The 12,500-nt window shown below is 37.3% G+C and overlaps 2 protein-coding genes across 4 annotated transcripts in view; both read right to left on the reverse strand.

Annotated features, from left to right (window-relative positions):
- Positions 1–62, reverse strand: part of LOC118767686 — a 1,921-nt gene extending 1,859 nt beyond the window's left edge. For 2 of the 3 annotated variants that reach the window (XM_036512660.1, XM_036512659.1), the window contains exon 1: positions 1–61. This exon is cut by the window's left edge. The gene's annotated coding sequence lies outside the window, so the exon portion shown is untranslated. The other variant, XM_036512658.1, reaches the window with a different exon arrangement.
- The window catches only part of LOC115223385 (alpha-tectorin), a 31,938-nt gene that overhangs the window by 2,088 nt on the left and 17,350 nt on the right, over positions 1–12,500 (reverse strand). The window contains exons 2-5 of the mRNA XM_029793896.2: positions 11,741–12,055; positions 9,549–9,674; positions 8,302–8,440; positions 5,162–5,261 (exon numbers count right to left, since the gene is read on the reverse strand). Coding sequence (XP_029649756.1) covers positions 5,162–5,261; positions 8,302–8,440; positions 9,549–9,674; positions 11,741–12,055 — 680 coding nt within the window. The remainder of the gene's footprint in view (positions 1–5,161; positions 5,262–8,301; positions 8,441–9,548; positions 9,675–11,740; positions 12,056–12,500) is intronic.

Raw genomic sequence — 12,500 nt, forward strand, 5'->3', positions numbered from 1 at the left:
ATATAAGGGTACAAAAAGGTGGGAAAAAAATCAAACAGTGCTTCAAATATAAAATAAAATATAAAATTATAAAATTATATTTTATATTGAACTCATTTATTTTGTTTATTTTTGTTTATCGCTTGCATATGACCGTCATTTGAAAGGACCAATCAAACAAATCCGTTTTTAAAGGTGTAACGTTTATACTAGTCTTGATAGAATTGTCATATCGGTTCTATTTTAACAAAACTGTCTGACGAACGGGAACGTGGAACTCCGAGTAACAGTTTTTGTTGAATTTCTGCTGCTTCTAAATAAAGCATATTACTCTACCTCTGGTATTTGAGTACTCTTTTTTCCACCTTGTTTCACATTTATGTGTTTACTCTGGTATTATATATATATATATATAGTTGTATTAGTTTGACACTTGGGAAAGTGAGAAAGTCTTTTACGTTTCGAGCCTATGCTCTTCAACAGAAAAGAATATGAAGAAATAAATAGAGAGAGGATAAAAAAACTCGTGGATTTAACAATCAATCGTATCTATATACATATATATATATATATATATCTGTATTTTGTATATATATATATATACGAATATATACATAGACATAATTTTATTTGAAGCTGTGGCATTCATTCCGTTCATTCTGTCACTACTCCTAGTCTCCCAGCACTGCTTATAAACCGAACTCCACTGACTGTGATCACAAAATTTCCAAAAATTACATGTAAACCAGGCAAGAATAATGGATAAAATATTTATTGTCAAGGCTCGATAACAGGGGTCAAATTGGTGACAGGATATCAAGGACCATTGCAACATCAAAATAACTACAACAACAGCAAAATAGCAATAATAATAATAATAATAATAATAATAATAATAATAATAATAATCTTGGTTTCAAATTTTGGCACAAAGCTAGCAAGTTCAAGGAGGGGCTAAGTCAATTACATCAACCCCAGTGTTCAACTGGTACTTACTTTATCGACCCTGAAAGGACGAAAAGCAAAGTTGACCTCGGCGGAATTTGAACTCAGAACATAATGACGGACGAAATGTTGCCAAGCATTTTGCCCATCATATTAATGATTCAGCCAGCTCGTTGCCTCAATAATGATATTAATATTAATGATAATGAATAAAAATAATTAGAAAAACACAGATTTATAAAATAGCAATATACACAAGACAAGCTCTATAATCTATTGGGTCGTCCGGAAAGTTTGTGCCGATTTATAGTAGCTTACCTTTCGACTTATTTTAGAACATGGTTGAGTCCATAAAGCAGGATTTGACTACACCTTTATTTAGAGCACAGTTTAAGCTATCTTTTCATGGAAGAAGGTTTATGTTCCTATAACCTGTGTTAATTCTGTAACCCTTTAAAATGGAAGATAAGAAGGTTCATTTTCGGCACTTGATGCTTTGGGAACCAGACATAAATTGCTGCAGCTCGGCTGGGATGTGTTACCCCACCCTCCATATTCACCAGATATTGTTCCTTCAGATTTCCACTTATTCAGGTCTCTCCAGAATAGTCTTAATGGTAAAAATTTCAATTCCTTGGATGACATAAAAAAATACCTTGATGAATTCTTTGCCATGAAACCACCTCAATTCTGTGAAGAGGGTATTTTCAAGTTAAAGGAAAGATGGAGACGCATTGTGCAACAAAATGGTTCATATTTGGTTGATTAAAAATGTAATGGCAAGTATTTATTGACCTTTTTCTTGCCTTTAAAAATCGGCATGTACTTTCCGGACAACCCAATATTTTTGTAAATGTTGTTCACACGATTAACCCAGTACCATTTAAACCAGTCATATCTGGTCTAAATATTCTATTTGTTTTATTTTCAAACCAGCCCAATGTGACTTCTCACACCTACCCTACAATGTCATTCCAAAAATAAACTATCATATCATCTTAAAATGTCAAAGCTATGAGATAATGCATAATTAATTCAACACAATGTGAGTCAATAAGCATTACATTTGGCAGATTAATCTGAGGTCTAAAGGGTTAATGCATACAGATTCATTAGAGAAGTAAAATTTAATAGTTTCTGTTTAAAATTGAACAAGAAATTTCTGTGAATATTGTGCTATGTTGATAGTTATTTTTATTAGTATTTCATAAATATATTTAAAACTTTAAGGATGTTGTATTTTTTTCTTTTTAACTGAGGTTAGCTGGTTTAGGAAATAATTTTCCCCAAAGATTACAAGTAGAGTTGACTGGAAATTGGGACTGTTGTTTTGTTATAGGGTTTTGTGTACTGGGTTAATTGGTGTTATTAGAGTTGGTAGATAATCCTAGAGCCGGTTAATCCAAGAGTAACCAAAAATTTAGGCAGGAAGTTGAGATGATTATTTTTGTAGAATTTGATCACTGTCTTTGACAAGATAAGGAATGAAGAGATCTTATGGCATGCTGGTCTGCTGCCTATGACGGAAATCCTCATTGCTAGAAATTTCCATTGGTAGGGACACATACACAGGATGGACAACAGCAGACTTCCCTCCAGATGAATTCTTTACTCCCAACTATACAAGGGGAAAAGAAACCAGGGAAGATCTAGACTGAGATTCAAAGATACTGCAAAATGGAACATGAAGTGGAAAGGAATTGGAGCAGAATAAACAGCAAATCAAGCGAAAGACTGACCAGTATGGAGAAAGCTTATCAGGTCATGCCAAAGCCGTGGACAGTCAGAGTCGCAACAACTGACTACATACACAAGTTATTAATGATAATGTATTGAAGACTGAATAGCTAAGTAGTAATAAATATTTGGTGAGACAGAGAGCTGGAGGCAATAAGACAAATAGCTAAATAGGTAGACAAACATATAGGCAAATATATATATATACGAGCAAAAGGCCCCCCCCCCGTCCAATGGACAGTGCTGAGTTGTCAAACATTTAAACCAAATTTTCTCAAAACAACTTGTCCGACCGTCCCATATCCTCCTCTTTGAGAAACACTGATTTCACCTAAATTTGAGACACCGTGCATTTTTCTTGCGTACGCGTAGTATCAATCACAACAGCTGATGTAATTGCGCGTACAAATGCACGTTTCCACGGCTTTATCGATCGCATTCTCACCTGGAATCGATTTTTGTAATTTTTTCAAGACTTATACACACCCTGATACCCTCGGTATCTACATATCAATTTTGAGCATAATTGGATGGAGGATGCCCGAGATCCTAGAAGACACACACACACACAGACAGACAGAACGGATTTTATATAATAGATGAGGGGATGCTGGAAAGTTCCTGGCTTTGGATAAAAGAAAATACAGGAGGATCAGTTAATTACTATTGAAATAGTCAAGACTATTGAAAAGGTTGCAAGTCGCAACGAAAATTTTAGGAAAATAAGAATAAGAAATAAGTGGAAATTTTACCAGTGAGTGTGTTAAATATAAGGCACTAAAAGAGAATGACTCTTTCCAGACACAACAGTATATATATATATATATATATATATATATATATATAATATATATATATATATATATATATATATATATATATATATATATAAAGTTATATAAATGAGGATAATTTAATTTAAATATCTTATCAAGTGGCCAGCATGGGAATAAAAACCTTCAAAGGTAATAATTATTATTAAAATTATAATTTATGGTATCTAAGAGATACGACCATGCTGGAAATAGCAGCCAAAACTTGACTCTAAAACCACATTAAATCCGGGATCTGGAATCATCCAATAATTTTTTGCTAGTTTATTTTGTCTCTTTGTCTTCTCTCCTGTTGCTGTATGAACATTTAATGTGGATTTAGAGTCAAGTTTTGGCTGCTATTTCCAGCATGGTGGTATCTCTTAGATACCTTAAATTATAATTTTAGTATATATATATATATATATATACATAGAGAGAGAGAGAGAGAGAGAGAGAGAGAGAGAGAGAGAGAGAGAGAGAGAGAGAGAGAGAGAGAGAGAGAGAGAGAGAGAGAGAGAGAGAGAGAGAGAGAGAGAGAGAGAGAGAGAGAAAGAGAGATAAAGTAAAACAGAGATTTCATCCATATGAGAAAAAAAGACACTCAGTAAGTTAGTGTTAACATTTTTAATGTTTGGGAGTAAATGGTTAATTATATAAGCTGCAACATACTGGTGTATATAAGTGGTTGTATGTATGTATGTGCATGTGTATATATATCTATGTAAATATATACGCCAACATAAACATACACATACATACATTATATATATATGTGTGTGTGTGAGTGTGCATAAATATATGCAGAGTATTCATAAAGCCTGGAAAGATGGCAATATCACTAATATATACATATATATACATGTATATACATAAATATATGAGTATAACCAGCCAAAATTGCAAAGATAATCTGGAACTCAACTGAAGAAAGAAAACACCGAATGACTCGTCCTTATTTTCTTTGCATTGTTTATCTAGATGTTTTGCTTTCTTGACCCATTTTGTATATATATATATATATATATATATATATATATATATATGTATGTATGTACTGTATTTTAATGTGTATAAGGAGCCCCTAATTTTTGGGGCTTACAATTTGGAAAAATGGTTTTGTAAGGGATTACAATACTGTCCATGTATAAGAAACTCCCATATTTTTTTTAACTAATACACATTAAAGTATGGTATATATATATATATGTATGTATATATGTATGTATGTATGTATGTATGTATATAATACACATACATACACACATATATGTAAATAGTAAGGGATTTCTCCAAACGCTTGGCTGCTTGCTCTCAGTTAGGTATTCAAAATAGGTTATTCAACAGTTAATATATATATATATATATATATACACACACACTCACACACACACACATTTGTGTAGCCAATATAGATTAAGTAATACAGAAATGTCATCCATGTGGAAATAAAAAAAGAGATATACAAAGATGTCAGATAGCATTAGCATAATTTATGCACACAGAATACCAAGATAAGACCAGTGGACGAATTATGTCCGATTCATCCTGTTTTACTTTATCATACAATATATTACAGAGATATACATAAATGTCCAGTCTGCAGAGTGTCTTTTCTGTCCACCGTCTCCCACCCAAACATGACATTCTCTATGGAAACAATCACAAAAGAATCGTATTAAACATACTTCTTCATTTTCCTTAAGCAGTAACAAGTACAGAGTACGCCGATAACGATGCCAATCAACAAAGACAGTATGGCTGTCACCAGTATAAAGACTGTCATACCTGGAAAATAAAAGAAATGAACAAACAAGTAAGTAAGCATACAAAAAAAAAAGAAGATATTTGGGGCAAATATTTTGGTAAATTTGCATGAAAGTACAGAAATGAAATAAAAGATATGGGCGTGTGTATCTCTCTCTCTGTTTGCATACCATCGTCATCATCATCATCACCACCACCACAACCACCACCACCACCACCACCATCATCATCGTTTAACGTCCGCTTTCCATGTTGGCATGGGTTGGACGATTTTGACTGAGGACTGGCAAACCAGATGGCTGCACCAGGCTCCAATCTTGATCTGGCAGATTTTCTACAGCTGGATGCCCTTCCCAATGCCAACCACTCCGAGAGTGTAGTGGGTGCTTTTTACGTGCCACCGGCACAAGGACCAGTCAGGCAGTACTGGTAATGGCCACGCTCAAATGGTGCTTTTTACGTGTCACCTGCACAGGAGCCAGTCCAGCGGCACTGGCTACGACCTCGCTCGAATGTTTTTTCATGTGCCAGTAGGGCGACTCTGGTAACGATCATGCTCGAATGGTGCTTTTTACGTGCCACCGGCATGGAAGCCAGTTAGCCACTATATATATATATATATATATATATATATATTATATATATATGTATATATAAATATATATATCATCATCATCATCATTATCATCATCTTCGTTTAACGTCTGTTTTCCATGCTAGCATGGGTTGGACGGTTCAACCAGGGTCTGAGGAAGCCAGGAGGCTGTGCCAGGCTCCAGTCTGATCTGGCAGTGTTTCTACAGCTGGATGCCCTTCCTAACACCAACAACTCCGTGAGTGTAGTGGGTGCTTTTTACGTGCCACCGGCACAGGGGCCAGAGGAGGCTGGCAAATGGCCACAATCGGTTGGTGCTTTTTACGTGGTTTTTATTTGTTCGACTAAAGGCAGTGCTGCAGCATGGCCACAGTCACATGACTGAAACAAATTAGAGAAAAAGTAAAGGAAATGAGGAATAAATTATATTTATCTCACAACCCCCAAAATATATTCACATATTAAAACTGAGAATAACGAGAATATTGGGTTTATTCACATATTAAAACTGAGAATAACGAGAATATTATTTGAGTTCATTCTCTGATTTTTCAGGAATCAAAATAGAAGTTAGGAATATTGTAATTAGTCTGTTGTGAATGTGTTTGTTTTTTGACGGTCAGGGCAAACTGAAAGAACGAGAGATGACCAAGGGAATCGAAGGCCCATGGCTGTTGCGAAGTAAATATAAGCCATTAAATAACGAGCCAGTGACCCAATATGTTAAATTTCTCGTTACTAGAGAGAGAGAGAGAGGGGGTGGTGGTGGTGAGAGAGAGAGAATGATAGAGGAACAAAAGAGAAAGAGAGAGAGTATGAGAGAGAAAGATAGGGAAGGAGAGGAAGAAAGAGAAAGAGAGAAGGGGAGTGAGAGAGAGCATGAAAGAGAGAGAGAGAAATAGGGAGAGAAAGAAAGAAGGGAAGTGACAGTGAGAGAGAAAGAGGGAGAGAGAGAAAAAAGAGAACAAGAGGAGAGATAGGGAAAGAGAGAAAAATGAAGGAGAGAGGGAAAGAGAGAGGAAAAGAAATATGGAGATAGTTGGGGGGGGGACAAACACAGACACACAAACATACACACATAAATATATACATATACAAAGTGAGATAGGGGTTATGAGTGTAACCCACTATGGGATATCATTTATCCAATATACTGCCAGTAAAGTACCCAGAAGGCTAATTCTTATGGTATTATCTTACTTACTCTCTCTTTACTTGTTTCAGTCATTTGACTGCGGCCATGCTGGAGCACCGCCTTTGATCGAGCAACTCGACCCCGGGACTTATTCTTTGTAAGCCCAGTACTCATTCTATCGGTCTCTTTTGCCGAACCGCTAAGTAACGAGGACATAAAGACACCGGCATCAGTTGTCAAGCAATGCTAGGGCGACAAACACAGACACACAAACATAGATGCACACACATATATATATATATATATACATATATATGACGGGCTTCTTTCAGTTTCTGTCTACCAAATCCACTCACAAGGCTTTGGTCAGCCCGAGGCTATAGTAGAAGACACTTGCCCAAGGTGCGACTGAACCTGGAACCATGTGGTTGGTAAGCAAGCTACTTACCACACAGCCACTCCTGTGCCTTACTGATGTATATTGTTTTATTCTGTCTTATTCTGTTGGATTTGGATGTTCCTATTTAATCTAAATAATTAGTTAATAAATTATATGAATTGGTATTATCTGGAGGTTGATGCTTGAAGGAAATCTATTCCTCCATTTTCTTATTTTGTATATACATATACATATATGCGACGAGCTTCTTTCAGTTTCTGCCTACAAAATCCACTCATGGGGCTTTGGTTAGCCCGAGGCTATAGTAGAACCCAGAGCCATGTGGTTGGTAAACAAGCTACCTACCACACAGCCACTCCTGCACCCTGTTATCTGTTTTATTTTATTTATGAATTACACCCATATGTTGATCTCAGAAGATGGCAATGAATATGAACCTTCTATTAGAAACTTGGATACATCAGACGAGAGTGCAAGCTCGTCTGATAAAAAAATTTGTCTGAAAATGAAATGTTTTCTCCAAAAAACATCGCCAGGGAAGGGGTTAATGATGATGATGATGATGGTGACCACGGCAATGAAGATGATGATGATGAAGATAATGATGATGAGGATAACGATGACGACAACAATGACGGCGATGATAATAACGATGATGATGATGGTGGTAATTATGATGATGACAACAGCAATGATGATGATGACGACGATAACAATAATGATGACAGTGATGATGATGATGATGAAAATGACAATGATGATGATGATGAGAATGGTGACGACGATGATGACGATGATGACAATGTAAGTTCAATGGCTTTTGCCACACTGTCACACATTAAAACATTTATGGCCTTGTGGGCAATGCAATAGAACCTTTTCAAAATATGGTGAAAATGAAGCATTAAGTCCCGTAGAATAGAATACAAACTTTTCTGGGTACAAGGAGGCAGGTCAATCCTGATGATCCACACACTGGAAATGTTGATGTTTGATCCGGCGACAATATCGTTTGGTCCCGGTCCAGATAACATTATGTAGTTGTTCTTGTTACCGCCATCGTAGCCAACCTGAAAATATCAACATCTTTAGATTATTAAACCAAATATCATTATCCTCACCATCACCACAACCAATACCACCACCACAACCACCACAACCACCACAACCAATACCACCACCACCTCCACCACCACCACCACCACCACCACCACCACCACTAGCCGTCCAAGAATTTGGACCTGGAGATCACCATTTCCAGTGACTTCGAGGGGCCACCTCCCAGTGGTGTCGGGCGTCAATGAAGAGCCCTTGACAACAAGACGACCAAAGTTTTTTTTTTTCCCAAGGTCTGGGGTCTCCCATCCCTAAGCCTTAGACTATCACCTAACCACCCTTACCCATCTTGTTACTTAACAACAACAATAACAACAACAACCACCACCACCACCACACACATACACATACTTGCATACACTTACACACATGCATGCTTACATGCACATACACACACGGACTCATATGCAAACCCACTCACTCTCACACAAGAACACACACACACACATGTGTGTGTGTGGATGCTAATGTATTTACACACTATTGTCTATGTACTTAGAAAGGCGGTGAGCTGGTAGAATCGTTAGCAAGCTGGACAAATTTGTTTAGTGTCACTTCTGGCTTTATGCCCTGAGTTCAAATTCTGGTGAGGTCGACTTTGCCTTTTATCCCTTCAGAGTGGTTAAAACGAGCACCAGTTGAACAGTGGGGGGTGGTCGATGTAATCGACTGTCCTGCTCACCTAGAACCTCCCACCTAGTGGCTATAGTACATAGATTTATTGATGTGTTGAAGCAAATTTTGGTGTGTCTGACGAGAGTCAGATTGTCATAATACCTTATCATCTAACACATTCAACAATTTGATTCCCATTCATCTACTATTTATATTCTTATTTTTTACATTTAAAAAAAAAATTTTTTTTTGAGTGGAAATCGAACCGGTAAGTGTGTCAGATAAAAACACATTAAGACAATATGAAACGGAGTGTTTTCCTCAAGAACTCAATGCATCACCCAGTTCAGGAATCGAAACCACAATCTCATAATCACAAGTCCAACACCTTAACCACTAAGCCATGTGCCTCCACTATGCTTAATTGCTCATTGAAATGTAACTTACCACTGCAGAGGAACTCCTGTTGAGCTCAGGCATCTGTTTCCAATCACCCCATGTCAGATTGACGTAGTAGAAAATGAGATATTCTCTGTCCTCCATTGTTAGCAAGATAATTTTGAATGTATTCGTCTTTGGTAAAGAATTGTGACAAGAAAAAGTAGAAGAAGAAAATGAAGAATTATAGAATATATGATTTATATTGTCATGAATGTTGCACAAAGAAGCAAAATTGATATGATTACGAATACAAGGGACTGAAATGAGGTCCCTCTGAGAGTTCTCTGGAGTAATATTACCTGACAGGGTAGTGGCAAGCTGGAAGAATTGTTAGCATGCCAGGCAGAATGCTTGGCAGCATTTTGCCTGACATGGGCAAATGGGCAAAAAAGGAGCAAATGGGCAAAAAATGGGCAAAAAAATGGGCAAATGGACAAAAATGGGCAAATGGACAAAAAAAGGGAAAATGGGCAAAGAATGGGCAAAATGTTTAGCAGCATTTTGCTCATTTTGATGTTCTCAGCTCAAATTCTGTTGAGGTCGACATTGCCTTTCATCCTTTTCATCTATCTCGTGCTAGATAACAACCATCTTTGGCTAGTTTGACCCTGTTGTGTCCACTGCTCTGATTGGTTGGCATTGGCAGAGTTTGTCTCTCGACTTATTTCGTGCCAGTGTGTAAGCCAACCAATCATGGCATTTGGATAAGGTCTCGTGACACTGTTTTCTTATGCCTTGTTTGAGCCTACCCCAGGCTTTATAAGGCACCAGCATTCACTATTCCTGGTCTTTGGCTCTAGACCTTCTAAGGTCTAGTCACTGACCACAGAGCACTCAACAAACTCCACCAATGCCAACCAATCAGAGCAGTGGACACAACAGAGTCAAACTAGCCAAAGATGGTTGTTATCTAGCATGAGATCATTTCTAATATCTCTCTCAAACAGTGAGGATATCAGCTACGCTACAGAATAATCTGAATGCAAAAGGGTTAACAGTCACTTAACCCTTTTGACCCCAAACTGTCAGAGAGCACTCTTGGGTCTATGATACAAACTTCCTGTTTCAAATAATCTAAATTAAAACCGTCCATCAAAAATTTCATGTTAACTTATATTTCAAGCATAATTTAACATGAAATTTTGATAACGTAACAAGTTATTTGAATAAAATCTTAATTCATTTCAAAATTAATTGAAACAAAGAGAGTGTATTTCAATAAAAATAGGGTAACAAAAGGGTTTCAGGGGTCTAAGTTGAAATCTTCCAATAAAATTACATGTTAACTTATGTTCCAAATACCATGTAGTAAAACAACTTTGTCATAATTAACCCTTTCCTTACCAATCCGGCTGAAACCGGCTCTGGCTCTGTAGTACAAATGCCTTCTTTTCATAAGTTTTGAATGAAATTCTTCCACCAAACCTTAGTCACAATTAATGTTCCTAACACTAGCTTAATGGTAACTGAGTTATTTTACTAGATTCTTTGCTATACTTCAAGTAGGAGTGGCTGTGTGGTAAGTAGCTTGCTTACCAACCACATGGTTCCGGGTTCAGTCCCACTGCATGGCACCTTGGGCAAGTGTCTTCTACTATAACCTCGGGCTGACCAAAGTCTTGTGAGGGGATTTGGTAGACAGAAACTGAAAGAAGCCGTCGTATATATATATATATATATATATATATATATGCATGTCTGTGTATATGTTTGTGTGTCTGTGTCTGTCTTCCCAACATCACTTGACAACTGATGCTGGTGTGTTTACGTCCCTGTAACTTAGCGGTTCGGCAAAAGAGACCGATAGAATAAGTACTTGGCTTACAAAGAATAAGTCCTGGGGTCGATTTGAACTCAGAGCGTAAAGACAGACGAAATACCTATTTCTTTATTACCCACAAGGGGCTAAACACAGAGAGGACAAACAACGACAGACAAATGGATTAAGTCGATTAAGGCGGTGCTCCAGCATGGCCACAGTCAAATGACTGAAACAAGTAAAAAAGTAAAAGTGCAATTGAAAGAAACACAGAGCATCTCAAAATGAATACAGTAATGGCAGGGTTAAGTTGGTGCTTGGAACACATTAATAGGGAAATTTGAAGGAAGGTTTTCAATTAAGACTACCAGGGCATTCTCAGGATGTTTGGTAACAAAAAGGTTAAATAGATAAATAAATAAATAAATTGATAAACTACCAGCTGTGAATTGTTGCCAGAGTGACTGGTGGAAGCCATTTGTTCCCATGTTACATCAAAAGCATATTTGGCCTTCCGTTGCTGATATGAAGGAAAAGAAGAACTGATCAACTTCTCCAAGCTTGCCATTTCTGTTGCGTTTGTCTCCTGCTTAAACCAAACGGTTCCGTTGGTTGTCTCATCAGGATCTGTCCAGAAAGCTGCTACAAATGGAACTGAATGAGTCAGAGGAAGAATTTGAGGCTTGAGATTGTCAATACTGTTTGCCGTTTCTTCAGAACTTTCCGTAAATCTAACGAATCCATTTCTTGAGACCTAGAAAATGCAAAAGACGAAAAAAAACAACATCATTATCATTCTTATTTCTTTCCTACCCACAATGGGCTAAACACAGAGGACAAACAAGGACAGACAAACGGATTGAGTCGATTACATTGACCCCAGTGCGTAACTGGTACTTATTTTATCGACCCCGAAAGGATGAAAGGCAAAGTCAACCTCGGTGGAATTTGAACTCAGAACGTAACGGCAGACGTAACTAGTACTTATTTAATCGACCCCCAAAAGGATGAAAGGCGAAGCCGACCTAGGCGGAGTTTGAACTTAGAACATAACGGTTGACGAAGTACCTATTTCCTTACTACCCACAAGCGGCTAAACACACAGAGGACAAACAAGGACAGACAAACGGATTAAGTCGATTACATCGACCCCAGTGCGTAACTGGTACTTAATTTATCGACCCCGAAAGGATGAAAGG

The sequence above is a fragment of the Octopus sinensis genome, linkage group LG23 (genome assembly GCF_006345805.1).
Source record: "Octopus sinensis linkage group LG23, ASM634580v1, whole genome shotgun sequence".
In the NCBI taxonomy this organism is placed as follows: Eukaryota; Metazoa; Mollusca; class Cephalopoda; order Octopoda; family Octopodidae; genus Octopus; species Octopus sinensis.